We start from the raw sequence: 21,491 nt of genomic DNA on the forward strand, positions 1-21,491 counted from the left end.
CCGATTTTTACAAACATGTCTCATTAACTTTTACAGAAATCTTACATGTCTGGCATTAGCATGTCTACTTCATGGATAAGGATTTTAAAATAGAAAAATGTCACACAACCTCTAAGAATTGGGATCTTTTGGTGCCTGTCAAAGCCTAAAGCCTAAGTTCTTGCTGCCACCATCTGCCTCTATGCTGCCAAAAAAAAAAAAAAAAAAAAAAAAAAAAAAAAAAAACACCAACTCTGAAAGTATCTTAAAATTTTCCAGAGATTTCACCCAAGCACGCTGAACTAGGAGGAGCCGCCTCCTAGATAGAAGCTCCTACGAAAACAAAAGGGAAAGGGCAATTGAAACTCCAACACATCTTAATCTTTCAGGACAAACAAGCAAACAAACAAAAGCCCAAACCAGAGTAAAACAAACAAACAAAACGAAGGCTTGTGCTGGATCAAAGGAAAACGAAACCCAGTAAATTAAGCAGCTAGAAGAAAAATGTGAGAACCTAAACAAGAGTAATGGGGTGCAAGGGGGTACAGGAGGAAGGGCTTCTTAATTGGTGCATGTAGTATCAAGGCAGGGCAATGGGAGATTAAAAACAAAGACACGGGTCTGCTCTTTCTGCTCTTTAAGGATGGAAGATGGAAGCTTGGGTCAGACAGACAGGTGGGAATCCACCTGAAGGTGTTTCTTGCTTTGTTTGTATAAGAATTGACCTTGTGCTTAATTTAGATCCTTTTTTTTTTTTTTTTTTTTTTTTTTTTTTTGGTCCCTGTTCCTAAAAAACTGACTGCATACAGTTTTAGACTTCCTACTTTGTTAAATCCGAATGTTCTACAAGTCTCATAAGAAGTCCAAGCTTATTACCCTAACCCATAAGAAGATGACATAAAAATCTGATTTCTGACCAGCCCAATTTCCTCTTGGTCTAAAAAGGGCTGAATCCCATTTTTCAAACTGTAATATCTCTCTGAGAAAGAGAAAGGCCAATTATGAAGTAATGAGTCCTCAAAGATCTCTACTTTTCCACAGCCCTTAGCCTAGAAAATAGGAGCAAAATTGAAAGTTCGTCTAATAATACCAAATTAGTGCTGTTCAAATCTCAGGAGAAATTATCTCCATCATTAAAGACCTATTTAGGAGACAATGTTCACAGGTTTTTATCTGCAATCAACTCATTCTTAGGCTTTTATCAGTGGAGACAACTGTGTTATCTTTTAAAAGGCAAGATTATATGCTTGTGTCCACGCTCACTAAAAATCCAAGAAAAAAACATCAAATTTAAAATATGTAGACCATGATGGTGTATTGATTAACAATTGCTAGTACATCTATAGAGAACATTCTTTAAATGTTCTGAATTCTTCATTTCTAACTGAATAACTAGCCCCTGAAACCTTTAAGATACTGTAATAACACTCTAAGATCCTGTAAGAGCATGCTAAGAGACTGTCAGAGCATGCTAAGATACTGTCAGAACACTCTAAGATACTAGAAGAGCACTCTAAGATACTGTGAGAACATGCTAAGATATGTAAAAACAAACTAAAATACTGTAAGAGCATGCTAAGATACTGTAAGAACACACTAAGATACTGTAAGAACATGCTAAGCTACTGTGAAAACACTCTAAGATACTTATAGACAATGAGTAACAGAAGGAATCATCTGACCAACTCCATTTACCCAAGACCTGAGTTCAAGCAGCAAAGACAAAGTATGTTTGAGATAAGGATCCTCTGACTTTTGCCCCAGTAGTAAATTAAAGAGAAAAAAATATCACAGAACCGCAATAGAACTGGAAATAATGTTATACTTTCTTCATGGTTTCCATGTAGTACCAGAGTTTGTCTTTCTTGTATTTATTTATTTATTCATTCTTTGTGACCAAATTCATATATGGGCACTGTACCCACACCACACCCACCCTTCCCTTTCCAGCTCTCCCTCCTCCCCCACTGTCCCTCCCTACCAAATCCATTACCCAGTAGCACTCCCTGTGCATGCATGTGTCCAGGGCTGTACTTCCCTGTTTTCTACCATGGTCCTGCTCTGCATCACAGCTTTTGTACAAAATAGGACGGTGAACAGGATCTACTGGAAGCCTTTGCACACCCATCATTCACAATCCATTGGATCCCTGAGTGATCATCACCCGTATGTAAGAACACTGTCTTCTCTATAACCACATGCTGTGGTTCATACGCCAAAATACGTCAGGCTGGGCTTTTGAAACATTAAAATGCAAGGCTGACTGAATTATTTCCTAAAATGGACTCCCTAATATTTCTTAACTGGATGTTTTATAAGATCAATAGGAACCTGAGTTTATGTTATAACATAAACTATGAGGTAGAAAACCACGTTCTGCTCAGTGGTATTATTAACACTCATTGTACATTCCAACCAGTAATATCACAACGTGCACTCCTTATGCTCAGCAAAGGTCTGGAACTTCCAGAAATACTTTTGGATCGCAGGCTAATCAACACATGAGGAAATCTTGAGCTGTTCTATTCCCTGTCGCTCCTGACAGGAATCATTCTTGGTAATACTTAATGCTCATCTGTGTATTACATCCAACATGTTAGGCAGAGCTTACATGCACAAAACACGTATGTCACTAACTGACCCAGAGCACAAAAAGGAATGATCCAGACAAGGAACATGGAGTAAAACATAGAAGAACAATTAATCCTTGACACTATGCAGCAATACAGCAAAAGTGTGATAAAGCATTAAATGGAAATGTTTAAAAAATGTCTGGGACTGGAGAGATGGTTCAGCAGTTAAGGACATTCACTGACTGCTCTTCCAGAGGTCCTGAGTTCAATTCCCAGCAACCACATGGTGGCTCATAAGCCTCTATGCTAGGATCTGATGCCCTCTTCTGACATGCAGGCAGACGTGTACACAGAACACTGTACACATAATAAATTAACAAAAAATTTTTAAAACAAAAACTCCTAATGTTAGCACTTTTCCCAAGTAACAACAAAGACATTTGGAAGTAAAACTGTTTACAAATCCTTTTCCCCCCAAGAAAATCTGAAGCAATACAAGGGAATATTAGAACAGAGTTCCCCATGGAGGCATTGTCCCTGATAAGGGACAACCACAGACGAAGTCCTCTTCAGAGAGTACTGTGAAACACTAACCCAGGGGCACAATTTCAATGTCATGACTGTGTAATTGGCTAAGGGCTTGTGCTTTGGATCTGAAAACCCTTTTTAAACATTTATTTCATTTCTTAATAGACGCACCCTAGGCATAGTCTCTGAGGACATGGCCTCAGCCAGTCAGCAGCCATGATAACCCTACTTCACCAGACTGTGACAGGAATCAGTAAGGTAATGTAGATACTGTCTGTAGCTTGCCTATCTTGGGAAACTGTAAGTTACAGGGTCTGAGATGGCAGCATTAGGATGTAAGACCTGCACTCAGAGTTCAAGTTTCAGTTCAGGTCACCCAGAAGCATGTGGCCTTCACTAAGTTACTTAGCTTAACCTAACTCTGTGCTTTGTCTCTAAAACAGGAAAGATAATTTCACTTCCAGTTATCAGGAAACATTGCTCCGGTGGAAGTACTCTGAACAATGGCCGATTTCCCTCAGTCCCCATTAATGTTGAGTTTCATTCCTCCTGCCACTGCTTAAGTACATAAAAGTTTCTGATTAGCTAAAATATTTCTGTACCAATTGGGGCAAGGAGCTAACATTCAAGTTACTGATAAGAATAAAATCCGCACTTTTCTGACTCTCTCAAGGGTACTGGTCTGAAGTGGAAGAATGAATTTAGAAAGAAAAGTCTCGAGACGGTGCTGGGGGGACAGCTCGGTTGCTAGATGCTGAGATGCTGAGATGCTAAGGGCTAGATGCTGAGATGCTAAGGGCTAGATGCTGAGATGCTGAGATGCTGAGATGCTGAGATGCTGAGATGCTGAGATGCTGAGATGCTGAGATGCTAAGGGCTAGATGCTGAGATGCTGAGATGCTGAGATGCTGAGATGCTGAGATGCTAAGGGCTAGATGCTGAGATGCTAAGGGCTGGATGCTAAGCCCCAGTCTCACAACCCATATTAAAACAGAAAAGCAGGCATGATGGCACAGGCTTATAGTCCTAGTGTTGAGGGAGCTGAGACAGGAGGATCCCTATGCTGGACAGACAGCCAGAAACTCTAATCAGTGAGCCCAGGTACCAATCAAAGCAGACAGCTGTGGAGAATAACGGCTGCCTCAGCTTGCACATGCACAACTGCACCACACACCAGTGTGCACCAGTGCATACACAAGCACACACATGCACACACACACATACATACACTGGCCCATAGGTTCTCACGCATATGCATGCACGGGCACAAACACCAGCAACAACAACAAAGCAGTTCAACTTGATGCCAACCAAACCACAGCACACAGTAATGGAAATACAAAAAAAAAAAATTCTACTTCCAGCCTTCTTAAAAGGAATTTTTTCATAATTTGATCAATCTTCAATATTATGAAAATCAAGTGTTTTTTTGAAAACCGTATCAATACACTTACACCACTTAAAACTTTTCAACTTTCAAATATAAATGGACACTGTGTTTCTTTTTTGTGTGTGTGTGTGTCATTTAAAAAATAGTTTGTTTACTTAAGTCGACACCCTTTTCTTTAACCTTGGGTTGTTTTTTCCACTTTGTTAATTCAGGCTGGCTATGTGCCATGCAGACAGTTTTAAGAATAACCACCAGATGGCTCATCCTGTAAATGATGTAAGTTCTGGTATCTCAGGCACAGAACAGGATTCTCACAAATTTCTTTTTAGCATAATATGATGATGAAGCTAGCCATAGCTGCCATTTTAAAAATTACTTAAATGCATCCTAATTTTGAAAATCCACATTTCCGTAACAATATAAACTCAGAGTTTTAATTGTCATTAAAAATTAATGAGATACTTTTCCGACAAATAAAGTGCTTTTTGCTAATTGGTCTTTTCAACATTGCATTTGGATGAAATTTTTTTTCTTTACCTTTGTTGTTTAAAGGGTTTCCGTTCATTCTTATTTACTCTTAAATTTCAGGCAAAGGTCTGCATAATCTATCGCCCTCTGAGCAATGTGGTAATTGCCCTTTAATTAGAAACCCTTGCCCTACGGTGATCAGTTTACACTGCTGTTGGGCAGCAGCCAGCCTGCAGCCTAATACTACGCAGGGCTGTAAGGCTGTGATTCCATTGTTGGACTGCACAACAGTTTTCAAATACAGTTTTACAGAATGGGAACAGTAGGGGGCATTCAGAGCTCAGGGTGTCTGTTATACTGTATTCCGAGGCCACGCGTCCCTCTCTCAAAACTGCGCTCCGGTCTGTTTGAAGGCTCAGAACTGGATTCCTTTCCAAGTCCGTCCATTGTTTGAAATACAGATCACATTCTTGTTACCAGTCTCACTCTATCTGCCCATGTTACAGTTCCCTGTAGTGCTCGGCTCAGCTCACAGAGTCTCTGTCTCTCTGTCTCTCTCTCTCTCTGTCTCTCTCTCTCTCTGTCTCTCTCTCTGTCTCTCTCTGTCTCTCTCTCTCTCTCTCTCTCTCTCTCTCTCTCTCTCTCTCTCTCTCGAGTGTTTGTGTGTGCGCGCGCGTGCGTGTTTGTGTGTTTAGAGGAAATTTTTAACTTACTGTGAGACTGGGAACTGTGCATACTGGATTTCCCAGATTCCCCAAAAAGGGGGCACCTAACTATGAAAATACTAAGTATATGGAAAGCATCGTGTAAATGATCTCTATGAGCATTGTTTTAGCATTCATAATTTTATTAAGGAACAACAATTCCCACTACAAACCAGAGTGTCATCCTATCTTTAAATATTCTATAAGGCAGGTAAAAATTTTACAGTGATTTTCTGTATGCGGGGTTTTTCTCCTTAACAGAGTCTCTTCCGAAATGCGATCATGCCTGCACATCATATCCAAACCCACAGTCTGTGCATTGTATCCACACCCAAAGAACTGTGCAAATGTCTCCTTTTGAAAATTCAGGAGAATGATTTTTGGCAGAGCAGAGATAACAAAACAATCAATCAGCTTTTCAAAGTGGCTTTGCTTTGCAAAACTCGGAGAGTAAAGTACGGCCTGAGCAAACATCCGGCCAGTGCACCTGTTCATTGACTCTGGAGTGCGACGGTCCGTGATGGATGAGAATCTTCACAATCTCCACGTCTCCCTTCCAGGCAGCCAGGTGGATGGGAAAGTAACCCTTGTTGTCTGCTACATTGGTGGATGCCTCGTACTGAAGTAGTTTGAGAACTATGTCCCTGAGGGAAAGGTAAACAAAAGAAAAAGAAAACAACAGAAAAGAAAATATGCTGAACAACACAGATTTTTATTAGACCACTATGAATGTTTATTAGGGACCAGCTGACATTTTTAAACGATCATTTGAGACACTACAATTTAAGATTGGGATTGAGTTTGCATAGTTGACACACTATTTTACTTAGAAAATACTCAAAGCCCTCCTAAGACATGCAGGCATGCACACACACACATGCGCACATGGGTGTGCATATACCCAAATCATTAGCTAACCAATAAAATTACTTATTAGAATGCATTTGGGATATTTTTCTCATTATATAAATGAGTAAGTTAACAAAAGTTACATCATCACCTCCTCGTATTTCATGTTTGAACTGTTTATCCAGATAACCCTCGTCTGAGAGTTAACTTGTAATAAAAGCTGAAGCTATAAGCAAACTCCGTTTCCTGAAACTAAAGTTATCAAGATAAATTTGAGTATTCTTGATGTTATCTCTAGAAAGAACTAGAATGAATGAATGAATGAATGAATGAAGATGTATACAAAAGAAAAATTTAGGTACGTGGGTAAGGGAGCTCACACTCTAAGAATAGTACTAGATCACTGCTGAAAGCCAGAATTTGGTAGGTGATCAGCCACATCACATACGTGACTGAATATATGATCCATCTGCCTTCCTCTTTCTCCCCAGGGCCCAGGAAGTGATCCCAAGTCAAGTCCACATGCTACCCACAAGCTTCTGTACTTAAGACCCACCAGACTTCCAGAGTAAAAACCTTCATTGAAATAACCTCAAGAAGAAGTGGATGATAATTATTACTAAAGATTATACTGAGCATCATATAAAACAATACAAAAATGTGATTCTTAACAAAGTTGCAATTTCATTTGGCTACTTTGAAACAGATTCTAATCATCCTTACATGAAACCCCAGGCAGACACATGTAAAGGCAGGCAAAAATACTTATGAATATACAATTATAAACTAAAGCCAATTCTTAGGGTTAAGAAATTTACTGATAGAATGACTATAACAGAAAGACCTAAATTTAAACTTTTTCATGAGGTTAAACCAAGACTGGTAAAGATGGGGGGAGAGTGGCTATTTAAAAAGAAATGAGGTTAGAATCCTAATACCTCAGAAGAAACAGCTATAATGCAAAAGAACAATAAATGGTAAAATCCGCTCCCCAAACATAGCCTAACCACCACATTCAGTTGCAACAAATATCAAATTGTGATTAAAAAAAAAAAAAAAAAAGAAAAGCAGAGACTAAGTTACAGATATGCTTATGTGTTCTGAGGAATCTGCATCTTCTAATGATAAGATTTCTGAGAAACCGGGGCATGAACTATAAGAGCTCTCTTTTAAGAGCTGGTTGTACTTGTGTCTGTGTGTATGTGTGTGCCCATGAGTGTCCATGTGTGTATGAATACAAGTGTAGTGACTGTGGAGGCCAAATGCATTGGAGCCCTGGAGCTGGAGTTACAGTGTGGGTGCTGGGAACTGAACTCAGGTCCTCTGGAAGGGCTCTGAACTGCACCTGTGCCAAACCATCTTTACCCTACTGCATCTTTTTAAAAGTTATCATTTAACAAGGTCTGAATTTAGAAGGCTGGGGAATTGACTTAGCTATGCCAACTACCTGACTTTTAATGTTAGCACCATTTTCTTTTCCTTTCTAGAAAAAAGATGCAAGAAAAACAAAACAGTTTCTACTTCTGAAGCATGGTATGAATGATCCATGGGGGGAGGGGGTGTCCAAAAAGGTCACGTGACAACTGGTGCTCCACCATGTAAGGACGAGAATTTGTTTCAAATAAGAACAAAAACCGGGTAGAAGAGAAATCTGACATTTGTCTGAGTCACATGACTTTTCTCATCTCTGCCACATAAGAGCTGTGTTAGAGTCTTCAATTCTGAGATAAGTAAATAACCACACCGAGGTAAGAAGAATCCAACCAGTAGTTATGAATAAGAAAAAACCCACTAAGATCAGGCTTTATGTTCCAGTAATCAAGTTGTATTACTGACTAGTGTTGAGCAGCAAGCAGCAAAATGGTCCCCTCATTTTTCTTGTCTTTATAGAGTAACCCAGCCTTCTGTGTTTCGCCACAGTAATACAACACACATACCTTCTAAAATACTTTTCAAGAAGAAGATAAAAAAAAAGATGGGTGGGGTGAAGCTTCTTCTTTCCTTTTACTCTGGCTAAAAATTCAGGACCCATTTATTCTTTGACTCAAATGTTGTTATTTCCTAATAATATCAATGATAAGCATTGACTGATTATCCAGAAAAATTATGAAATGTTGAAAAAAATGACTATTTTTAAACAGTGACTTATTTTAAGCATTTATATTACACACATACTGGTAAAACCATTTTATACCGACATCAGAAAGACAGTCTATATAAGTTAGAAGAACATCACTAAATACTGTCTTTTTAAATTTTTTACATTAGTTTATTTGATGGGGGTCATGTGTGGAAGTCAGCAGACAACTTGCCAAAGTAAGAGTTCTCCTTCCACCCCGTGGGTACCGGAGCTTTGAACCCAGGTCGGAGACTTGATGTGCAAAGCCTGAACCAGCTGAGTCATCGAGCTGTCCCAATCCTTCTATGCAGCACACTTCTAAATGTGTTTACTACATTTCTTTGTGTTTCTACAGAACTGGTCCAGTAAATGCGGGACCTTGAAAATGTAAGCAAATGCATTAGCTATTATCCCTAAACATGTTTTACTAGATTCTGAGGAAAGGTCCTGCTAAGTTTAAGGAGAGTCTTCAACTCTTTCCTCAGCCTTCCCAGTACCTGGGAGTAATAGACACGGGTGGATAAATGTGTGTACCTTTACCTTTAAATTTTCTTTTAAACTTTTTCCGGTAAGTTTTACACCCTTGTTCAGGTTTATTAACTAGTGAATCAGCTGAGTTCAGATTCAGTTTGAGAAACACTTTTTATATATAACGTTTGACTTTTAATCAAGTAAGTATTGGCTGTTTTACTGAACTATAAATACAACATATACTATCATTAATAAACTGTCACTAGTCTTCCTTATGGTCATCTAGATGTATCTTACCTAATGTTAATTAAATGGCCTTTTCCATACAGGCTCATTAAGAACAGATTAAACTTTAAGTACTTTCTATATATAAATTTGAAGGTTACAAGAATACTTGCACCATCACATTTTGTTTTCCTACAGGCTGAATGTAATACCTTATTCAGGGAACGCAAACCACTAAAGAAGCTGGCTGGTCTTCCTTCCTTGGATTACAATGTTGATGCCTCTAGACCAGGAAGCATTGTACAAATAGAGTAACAATGGTTCTTCTAGCCAGCACTTGATATTGTGATCCAAGGTTAATAGTGCGACTCAGCCACCGGGCATACACTTAGCAGGCACAAAACCTGAACCCAATGCTAGCAGGTCCTAACGTGATTTCAGACACATGTGGGGTGTGTATGGTGATACTATAAGAAAACAAAAACAAGAAAATGATGAGGGTAGTTCAGAGTCAGGCCCAAGACTGTAAATGTCAGGTCTCAGAGTTTATCTTTGTCCGTAACCAACACCACACACACACACCAAAAAAAAAAAAAAAAAAAAAAAAAAAAAAAATGTTCTCCGAAATTCTAATATAAATGTGGTAGACAGGTGTGGTGGTTTGAATAGGTCTTCCCCCCCATAGACTCTTGAATGCTTGACCCATAGGAAGTGCTACTATAAGGAGTGGCCTTATTGTAGAAGGTGTGGCCTTGTTGTGGGAGGTGTGGCCTTATTGTAGGAGGTGTGGTCTTGATAGAGGAAGTTTGTCACAGAAGGCAGGGCTTTTGAGGTCTTAAGTGCTCAAGCTATGGCCACTGTGAAACAAAATCTAGTCTTCTCCTGGCTGGCAGCAAATCAAGGTGAACTCTGGGACCCTCTAGCACCATGTCTGCCTACATGCTCCCATGATTCCTGCCATGATACAAACAGACTAAACCCCTAAACCTGTAGGCTAGGCCCATTTAAATATTTATCTTTATAAGTGTTGCCTTGGTCATGGTGACCCTAAGTAAGACATGGGGTGACAGAAAAAGGCAAACAGAGGCAAAACAAAGTATCGGATTAAATCAAAAGTATTCCAACTTAAATAATTTAATTATGTTGAATGTGATAGATGTGAATTCAGATAAAAACACAAATTATAAAGTATTGTTTTTTTCCACTCTCGTTCGAATTCCTGTTCTGATAAATATAGAAACATTTCTGATTAATATCTTTGAAGAAGAAGTTCAGAGTAAATCCCAAGCAAAATCAAAGTACTTGGTTGTGCCAACTTCATTTTTTCCCTCTTTTTTCATGAAGATTCCATGTAACTTCATTACAACTGTGTTTTTTTTTAATCCTGTTGCTTGTCATTAGGTGTCAAAATAACAGCTTCATCTGGTCTCAGAACTAACTAACCAATGAGTTTCAAACCTCAAAAAGCTAGGCACCAAAGTTCCCAGAGGCCACCTGCCTTTCTTTAGAGCAGATAGAGTCGCAGGTGTGCTGGGCATGCCCAGAAGGCCGGGGACATATGGCCCTCTCACTGAAGCCTCTTTATATAATAAATTCACACATGCAATTTCCAGATTGTGAAAAAAACAATTAAATCTAAGGGATTTCTAACTATTCCAACAATTCTGCATATCTGATTATAAAATTTTAGAGTACTCCCTCTCTTATTTAAAAAAAAAAAACTAAAAATAAAAAATAAATAAATCAAAACGACAGTTTCCATAATTAATTGGATTCTAGCTCCAATTTAACATACACTTTAGATTACAGATACCAGCGTCTGTAAGATATTAAATGCTAAAAGAGATAAAATGGAAACTATTTTTAACCCCACATATGCCGTATTATACACCATGCATATCTCCAAGGAATAAAGATAATTTGTTGCCACTTTTATTTTTCAAGAGTATCCAAGTAGTATTACAACACATCCAATAGGGTTTGAGAAATAAAGCATGAGGAAAATAAGAAACAATTTCCTAATTAGAGAAGGGGAATAAAATGAAATATAAGTACTTAAGTTTAATTTTTAAAAAAAACTTATTGAAAATGACAATTTTTTTTTGAAAAATTTTAGGAATGTGATCCCAGCCCTTGTAAGATGGACTCAGTCTCTCAAAGTCAGCTTGTAAGAAACACCACATCTGAAAGGGGGAAAAAGAAAGAAAAAAGAAAAGCCAGGACAGAAAGAAGGGAGGGAGGGAAATGGGGGGGGGGGCTAACAAAGAGCAGTACGTGTACCAGGGCAGCAGAGAGCTTGCCTAGGATACATGAAGTCTTGGTTTCCACCCTTGGTGTTTATTAACTAATTAATTACAAAGCAAAATAAGCCAACAGAGCAGAGGAAGAAAAGTCAAGCAGGAAAGAGGAGTGGAAGAAGGAAAGCAAAGCAGGTAGGAAAGTATGGAAGGGAAAAGATGTGGGGGAGGGGTGAGAAGGACTACACTGTTCTCCAAAAGGGAACTAAGGGATTGATGTTTGAGTGTAAGCTGCCTATAATCATCCCTAGTACATTTTCTCCTGTTGACCATGATTTTTCTGTTATTTGAAAGTAATAACTTTCTATTCTGTAATTGCAAATGACCCAAGGAAACCCCCAATGGAGTACAATTTCTGTTGTGTCCAGCCTGGCTGATTGGCAATCAATTGTTCTGTATGAAATGGTGTGTCACAGGGAGAAAATGCTTCTCCAGTTGTGGATGAACCAGTGCTGATAGACAAGGGCTCCAGTAAAACAGGACAACATGTTGGAAATGGCCTCCGTGTCCAGCGGGGAGGCTTAGGGCTGCTCACACATTGGTGGTGGGGGAAAGTTATGCTGAGAGCAAAAGAATACAACACAGGAACCTGCCATATGCTTCCTAGCTCTGGGAGTCTGCACACTCTAGCCTAGAAATCACGTTTATAGAAACAAACTAGGAACCACAACGACAACAAGCATGGAATTTGCTTTTATACTACCTGCTAAGGTTGACTAGAGAAAAATGACAGCGAAATAAAGCACTAATGACCTATGCTAAGTGACACTAGCAGGCAAAAAAAGAGTCAACCTGTTCTACCTTTAATGATAATTTCCTCTCCTTGAGATAACTCCTTTTTTAACCTAAGACAGCGTCAGTTAGGATTCCATAGGAAAATATCGTAAAAGTACATAATGTTACATAGAAAATCCAGGCAGAGGGTTAAGTACAGGAGGAGGTAATGTGGACCAATGGTAAAAGCACAGACTTGGAACAAGAACACCGAGGGTCACAGTACAACTGCACCTTACACTGCAAGTGGCTAGTTCATCGCTTATCCAAAGTGGCCTGCTTTGTCCATCTATCCATTTAGTAAGATTGGGTAGCATCAGTGCTGTGTACGTGTAGAAGCCTATAAATAATTTAAACATATATGCGCGATAATCCAAAGTTCAGAACTATAGTATCACAATACAAAATTGAGAAACAACACATCACATATATATCAAAACTGTAATTTAAGGGTCAGTGAGACGAGCTAGTCAGTGATTGATACACACTAGACTGAAACCTAAAAATGTCACTACTAACACATATTGAAAGCAAACAATTAGCAGGTTGGACACTCTTCCTACTTTTTTCAAAGCATACAGAACAGGACGTTATTGAGAAAAATTTTACTAGAAAGTGGTTGATAAATGAACTCATCAGATAAAATCAAAGATATGTAACTATGGAATATGTGCAATGAGTAGGGATGCTTAAAATACATGGCTGAACACAGTTTTTTTAATGCTAATCTTAATGATTACTGTTGAGTTCCATTAAATTATCTTCACTTTCTATGTTGATAATGGAAACAGTCATGTTTTCCCAGGTCATCGTGGATAAATCAATAATGTTTAGTAAATATGTCTTCTGAAAATTTAGAGAGGCTACAATTCCTAACTTGCTTTCAAACACTTGAGAAGTGACATTGTAAGAAAGCAAGAAATGAGCATAATGCGGAGTTGGCACGAGAAATGTCAAGCAACCCTCACAGAGTCTGCCTTCCCCAGAAACTTGAACTCTAAATGAAAAAGAAACATCATTGTTTGTGATGTAAACTGATTTAAAACTGTCTTGGAATCTGATCATCCTGATACAAGAAGAATAAATAATAATTCCACTTCTGAAGGAGACCTGTGAGCTGAGCACAGTGATTCCGATCTACAATCCCAGTTTGTCCCAGAGGCAACGGGAACATGGGTCATGAGATGGAGGCGAAGTGGGGATGTATGAACCGATCTTCAAAAATAAAATAAAATGGTGACAGACAAACAGACATACAGACATATTTTCCATTCTATAGAAAAGCAATTTAATAATAAAAAAAGATCCTGCCAAAACAAAACATTCTAAGCTAGATGGGATCTGATAATGCAATACAAAAGAAATGGATAAAACAAATGTAATTTGGTAATCCAATACTAAGAATATAAATAATGGGAGATGAAATTTATAATATGTTTTGCAATTCAGATGATTCTTTAGATGTACTGATGAGGTTAGATTTATATAAGTTTTAAGAGAAACTGTAAGGTTAATAAATAATACAAAAATTCTAAGGGTTGGTTTTTTTGTTTGCTTTGTTTTTTGAAGTTAGAGTTTTATGGCCACCAAAGTAACGATCAAGTATAAGTAAGGCCTATGTATTTCAAATTTAAATAAATATTAGGTGGGAAGAAATATATATATATATATGTATGTATGTATATATGTATATACATATGTTTTCTCATGTAGCTCAGGGTGCCTTTGAATTCATGAAGTACCCAAGGATGATCTTGAACTCCTAATCTAGCCTGTGCCAAGTACTGGGATACAAGCATGATTTCATGACCACATCCCACTCAAAACTCAAAAGTGAAATAAAAAGAGCCAAGCCTTGGAACCAACTTGTACCATTCCTGCAAAAAAAAAAAAAAAAAAAAGGAGGAGACAGAAAAGGGCACATCTCATGGTAGCAAAAGTCAGAACATCAATGTCACCAAGAAAATGTATCACAAAGTGAAAAAAAAAGAAAAGGAAAATGTATCACATCTTAGAACTAAACCCTTAGCTTACTTAGCCAAACACAGATATAAAATACTAGTTGTAGTTACATGTTCTCTCATGCCCCACAGCATAAACTAGCATGTTAATTAGAACATTAATCCCATAATATCAAACAGGTTAGAGCTGAGAAAGATGATTATATATGGCAGAAAACATCACATGGTCTCTGGTGGCAGGACTGTGGCAAGAGTCCACTCCTGTGTTGAGCAGGTAGGTAAAGGTCACAAGAAGGTAAGCAGTGGTTTGGAGTTGTTTGTTTGTTTGTTTGTTTGTTTATCCTGTCCTTTCCCTAAAGCTACATAGGATTAGCATGGTCCCGGCTTCCTGCATGATACTGTTTACCTTTGAATTGACACTCTGAACACATTGGTGCTCCGTGATATTCCTACCAAGCTTAACGTATCGGTATCATCGTCCGGTGCCTCCTTGCTGAACTGCGTAGGACCAGAAGACTCGAGAAATGAGAAAGGCCTCAACAGGTACAGTTAATGTCATCACATGTAACCAGATCTGTAAAATGTCCAGTCCGGATAAGTGGTACTTACTTATGTCCATTTAAGGCTGCGTGGTGCAAAGCGGTGTAACCCGAACTGTCTGTGCAGTTCACATTGGGACCTCGCCAGATGCTGCGAACAAAACACAAGTGCAGAGTTAACAGTTGGGGAGTCACGCTTTCAAGGCGAGTAGCACACAGTCACGCGGCAGGCTGCGTGCAGCATATGAAAACTGCAGTTCTGTACAACATGAATGACATCTTTCATCCATACCCCAAAGAATAACTTCAGTTATTTGATGTAGAGAAATTTAACAGCAAGTGTCACCACCTTCAAAAACATATTACTGAATATATGTTCACCGCTGTGCACTAAGTTTGGGTCCAAAATTTCCCTCTTACTTTCCTTTCTATTATTACTTAAGTATTAGCACTCAGGCACTATATACTCTTCTGAAAAATAAGGACCTGTGACGTTTCCCTCCACTCTTAATGCACTAACCCTGACATAGGAGAGATTTATGTGTACCACAAGTTCACATTATGGGAAGACTTAATTCTTCTTGTTCTATTGCTGCCAAGAAAGTGTGTATAAAGCCACAAGAAGATCCTAACAATTATGCTCTTACCATTGACTTCACTACACAATGTATTCTGGAGCTACCATGTAATTATGTAAAAGACTCACGTGATACTTGGTCACTGAGGTCAAAGAAATTACTATTAGCCTTTGGAGACAATAAAGCATTGAAAGACATTTGTCTAAGATCAAGACAGAATGACCTTAATGGTCATGCTGATATTGAAATTAGGAGACACTAGCTCATGACAAATTCATACTCACAAAATATTTATGATGCATTAGCTCTAGGTCACATATTTCAATATAAGCATTGAAGATATGGAATCATAATTGATAATCGTTCCTTATAAAAGCATAATCTGACTAGGTGTGGAGGTTCTGGCTTTAATTCTGGCAGATTAAAGAGGCAGAGGCAGGCAGATCTCTGAGAGTTAGAGACCAGCATGGTCTATACAGGAGTTCCAGAACAGCCAGGGCTACATCTGAGTCCGGTCTAAAAAGGGAGAAAACAATGTAGATAATAGATATGGCACACATTCATACATGCAGGAAAATACACACATGAATAGATATGCATGAGTGAACACATACACATACATGCATACATACATACATACTGAGAGAGATGAAAGGCAAGTTTAACAAAATACACCCTAAATTTAATTAAATAAATTAATAAATAACACGTGATTTTTATCAATTTAAATTTAACTTAATAAAAACCCCTAAATTACTAAGCTGCTTGTACAGCTAAGTATAGACTTGACTAGCATATGCTAGGTTCTAGGTTTTGATCCTCTAAAACACACACACACACACACACACACACACACACAAAAGAGAGCTAAGAAATCTTAATGATTTTCTTAATAGAGAAAGAAGACCTGATCCAAATGTGGTTGCAGTACACATAAGCAAAAGACAGAAAGGTCATTTCATAATAATTAAGGGAACAACTTGACAAGAATACAGCATAATCTTAAGTAGTTTTTTAATGCATTTAACAACAGAGGTTCAAAATACATCACGTAAAACATAGCTCAACTGCAAAGAAAAAAAAGGCTTATATACCTATGTCTGAAAAATATTAAACCATCTCTCAGTTGATGAAATAAAAAAGAAAATCAGGGGCTGGAGAGATGGCTCAGCAGTTAAAAACACTGAGTGTTCTTCCAAAGGTCCTGAGTTCAATTCCCAGCAACCACAGGTGGCTCACAAGAATCTGTAATGGGATCAGAGACTCTCTTCTGGTGTGTCTGAAGACAGACAGCAACAGTGTACTCACATACATAAAATAAATAAATAAATATTTTAAAAAGAAAGGAAGGAAGGAAAAGAAAGAAAGAAAAATGAAAGAAAAAAAGAAAGAAAAAGACAGAAAGAAAGAAAGGAAGGAAGGAAGGAAGAAAGAAAGAAAATGAGTATGAAACTAAATAATATTCACCAACTTGATCTAAATGGAATTTATGCAACATTTTATGAAATAATAAGAGAATAATAAAAGTTTTTTGCAAGTAAATTCAGGATATTTATCAAAACACAGCAAATCATGGAACATAAAACAGTCCCAATATATATGAAAGTATTCAAATCAAGAAAGATATATTCTCTGACTACAGTAAAATAAATTAGAAATAACACACACAAAAGTATCTGGAAACCCCTAGTGTTAGTGATAAAGTAACATCAAAGTCAAAGAAGGTAATAAAAAAAAATTGCAAAGTAATTTAAGCTTAAAACACAGCAGGATAAACCTGACTTACTAAACTGACTTAAACTTTCCATAGTAAAACTTTCCATACACAAATAAGATGTGCCTAGACAGCTCGTGTCCCTACGACACTGGTCTAGAGGAGAGAAAAGGCTCAAACTAATAACCTCAGCTCCTATTTAAAGAAACAGAAAGATAAAGAGTTCGGCCACTAAAGGCTCACACTCAATGTCATTCCCAGCACCCATGTAATCTAGGTCTGTCTCTACAGTTGCCCTGTCTGCCCTCTAATGGCACCTGTACCACACACACACACACACACACACACACACACACACACACACACACACACACACTATATATACAGTCTAGATGCCCCATGGGAGTTGTTCATCCAGAAAGAAGACTGGGGTTGCAGCAGTCGAAGAAGGATGGATGCCAATACAGAGAACCGTATTAAGCCAATTAAGCCAGTCATGAAAGCATCAATTTCAAATTTTCTCTAATTTGTGGTTTCTAAGTTTTTACAGAGAGACCGAAAACAGCAACTCTCTGTGTGTACTTATACAAACATATGAAAATACAAATGTGTGTGTGTCTTTACATAACATGAATGTTCAAATGAATCTGAGCAAAGAGGATTAATGGGAAGGGAGGTATGAGAAGTGGGCAGAGAAACACGGGAAGATTATGTTCCAAACATATAACACACACCTGAATGAAAATGCTCTTGGACAACAGTACCATGCATTAAAATATCATTTATGATAAACAGTCGAAGCACGGTAGAAGGACATTTTATAGGCTGAAAATTGAATTCAACAACGTTTGTGAACATTACCACTGCATATTCTATTTTTTTCAAATATGAAGATTATTTTGCCTAACAACTCCGCTTTGGGAAACTTGATGAATATGAAATGAAATTATTGATATAAGCACTGTAAATCTAAACATACATTTGATGATTTTAATAGCAAAAGGGATAATATTATTAGCATGCACCAAGAAGAGAATAAAATGGGATTTATGGGCACTATAAAATTCATTCACTATGGATTTACCTGAGTATAAAATGTCACATCACTACTATGGTAACTATTATCTATCTGTAAACACCTTGAAAGTTAGCAAGTCTATATATTAGGTGAAAAAAGTCAACTACAAAAATTGTATTTGACTCAAAATTCCAAATGTTTTTTTTAATGCAATAACTCCTTCACATCTTTATAAGACAAATAAATACTCTTATTATTCCCATTGGGCAGATAAGAGAGATTAGCATTAATTTAGAAAAATGCATAAAATGTCTTCTCAGCCTTTTGGTTAAGATTATGTGCAGAAAAAAAAATGTACACAAAGATGCACTTAACTCCCTCTTTTCTTTACTAGTTTATTTATTTATTCACTCTACATCCCGATCATAGCCCCCCTCACTTACTCCTCCCCTTCTCAGAGAATGGGAAGCCCGCCTTCGGATCACCCCACCCTGGGTACCACTACACCCTGGGACATCGCACCACAGCAGGACTAAGTGCATCCTTACTCTCTGAAGCCAAACTAGGGCAGTTAGAGGAAGGGGATCCAATGGCAGGAAACAGAGTCAGAGACAGCTTGAATCCTTTAAAATACCATGTACTGAGGAGGAAAAGGTGAAGAGAAAGGTAGATTCATTAGTTCCATTTTTTACTGCTGTGATCAAATATCTAACATGAAGACCTTAAAAGACAAATGGTTTGTACTGGGAAACAGTTCGGTACAGCCCATCATGATGAAGAAGGCACGGCAGCAGGAGTAGCCTGTAGCTGGAGCAGCAGGAACTTGCTCACATCTCAACAGATTAGGAAATAGAAAAGACAATGTCAGTGTTTGTCTGATTTTTTTCTTTTCCATTTTCAACCAGGTCAGGACTCTGCCACATGGGCTGCTGTCCCATCAAGGTGAGTCTTCCCTCATAGACTGAAAATACACTCGTAGATACACTGTAGGCTTGTCTGTGAGATGATTCTAAATCTCTCAGGCTGGCAACGAAGAATAACCATAATGGTAGGTTTGCTTCAGGTTATGAGGAGACTTGTAGCATTCCAAGAAACTTTTGGAACTAATTCTGTAGTCAACTCGACACCTCTGGCCTAACAAGATTGGCACTTCAGGGTGACAGCTTCTCTGACAGGCTTGGCTAAGTGACCAGAAATGGAATTGGGTTGACAGTTAATCTTAAAGATTTATTTATTCGTGTATTTTTTATGTATATGAATGCTCTGTCAAAATGCATTCAGGACAGAAGAAGGAACCAGGTCCCATTATAGATGATTTTGGGACATTATAGTGTTGGGAGTTGAATTGAACTCTGGAAGAACAAGGACTGATCTTAACTGCTGAGTCACCTCTCCAGTCCACCTTCTTTAAGGATTTATTTATTTATTTTTATGTATATGAGAAGCCTTTTTTAATAGAAAGGAATGAAATATCCTGACCAATTAGGCACATAATAGCAAATTCTTATGTCTAAAAGAAAACCTCTGAATGGTGACAACCATATGGAAAAGAGTTAGCTTGGCACATGACTGGGCTTCCTACCACAAATGATGTGCAGGTGGCAAGATACCTCTATTTGTAGGGACTTTCAGGGCTGTGGTATCCTTAGGGAAAGCCTGATTCCAGACAAGCTACCTATGAACCCCAAATTGTTGAGAACACTGTCACAATGGAGGAAAAAAACAAATGATAAGATGCTATAAATAAACCAATATGTTTTTTTAATTTCCTGCCTGTTGTTAAAATCTTGTAAGTATTTAATGGGAAGAGGCATTGATATTTATTGATAACCTAAGGCAGAGGTGCTACATATTCTATTTACCTCCTCCATCTCACTTCCATACTATCAACAAAAAATAATTGTAATAGAAACCAGAAATTTTTCCGATTAGTCTCTCTTCTTCTAAGCAGCATGAATAGAGGCACGTATTTTTATAAACAAGGAGATTCAGAATAGAAGTTTAGCATCTGTGCCAGGAAGCTAAATTCAGCTGCACCTATCGGCAGAGCCTATAGGCACACATCCACATGTCCTTGGAACATCTCTACACATTTGAATGCTATAAATAATCCAGGCCCAAACCCTGAAGCTAAAAATTTAAAAAAAGAAACCTTGATTTTTGGAAAGCTCGTGCCTAGAGTCAATAGCCCATTCATTCCAACTTTTTAAAAAATACATCCCTCCTTTACTCAGTCATAATAAATACCTTTAGCAGATGTACAGAAAAGGTTTGAGAGTCATATTGTGTGAATGTGTGTGTGTGTGTGTGTGTGTGTGTGTGTGTTTAAACCCGGATTCTCTATCTTATTCTAATAGAGACTAAAATAGCACTTCCAAATATTTTAAAAATCTTCCCATCAGCATTCTTCACTCCAAATGAATGCTTTCTTGTGAGGAGATCAAAACTTTCCAACAGACTCTATTCCCTTGGTTGTAATTCTTGTAATACTGTAACCAGGTTCCCATGAAAAGGGCTTTCTATGGAACTTTCAGATGGCCAGGGCATGGGGGAAAGCATTCTATTCCTTTGGGTTTTGCACATTGAAGATAATCCTGAAATGTAATCCTAAATTTCCTGGGCCGATATATACATGCATAGCCAATGAGGTGGATGGAAGAAATAGCTGCCCCACGGATTGGCCGTTGTTGTTGTCTTCACAGATCTATGGAGAGAATCCATTCCTAATGACAAAAGAGTGTTGTGGCTTTTTTTGGAGCTTCTATAGAGCTGGGGAAATAGGCCACTCGTGGAGAGAGCTCGATAAGCTGACTAGCCATATTTGAAGTGATTGATGCCTAATGTAGACAGATACTTTCCTATTATATAATGCAGGGCAGTTCAATGTTATTATTTGGGCCAGAGTGGGGGAAAAATCAAAGTTTACACTGATGTGATTGGTTTCCAACATCCACTAGGAGACACACCATCTCCCTGGTGTTAGCAATTCCAGACAGGATTAAAGGAAGAGAGTAAGATCCACCTTCCCAGTGGGCAACCCGGAAGTAGAAATCCCAAGGGAAAGGAGCATGCGCATACACCTCCTGCACTTCTTCCTGAGCAGGTGCCCCTAACACCACTGCTGCTGATATATCCTCCGCCATTGTCAGCTTGCTGATGTGGACTTGATACCTGCGACTCTCTAGTGAACTTCCAGACTTTCAGGATAAGTTGGGACTACTGAGCTATTCACTTTCTTGTACTGAAAAGCTTTTGGATTCTCTGTTCCTCCAGCCTACAGAAAGCCATTGTTAAATGCTCCAGC

The 21,491-nt window shown here is 38.2% G+C and overlaps 1 protein-coding gene across 3 annotated transcripts in view; it reads right to left on the reverse strand.

Annotated features, from left to right (window-relative positions):
• The window catches only part of ANKS1B (ankyrin repeat and sterile alpha motif domain containing 1B), a gene marked incomplete at both ends in the record, with an annotated part of 1,047,539 nt that overhangs the window by 854,660 nt on the left and 171,388 nt on the right, over window positions 1-21,491 (reverse strand). For all 3 annotated transcript variants that reach the window (XM_080935870.1, XM_080935862.1, XM_080935871.1), the window contains 2 exons: window positions 6,130-6,286; window positions 14,948-15,028. In XM_080935870.1, the coding sequence (XP_080791996.1) occupies window positions 6,130-6,286; window positions 14,948-15,028 (238 nt within the window). The remainder of the gene's footprint in view (window positions 1-6,129; window positions 6,287-14,947; window positions 15,029-21,491) is intronic.

Source organism: Micromys minutus, assembly GCF_963924665.1.
Source record: "Micromys minutus genome assembly, chromosome: 22".
Classification (NCBI taxonomy): Eukaryota; Metazoa; Chordata; class Mammalia; order Rodentia; family Muridae; genus Micromys; species Micromys minutus.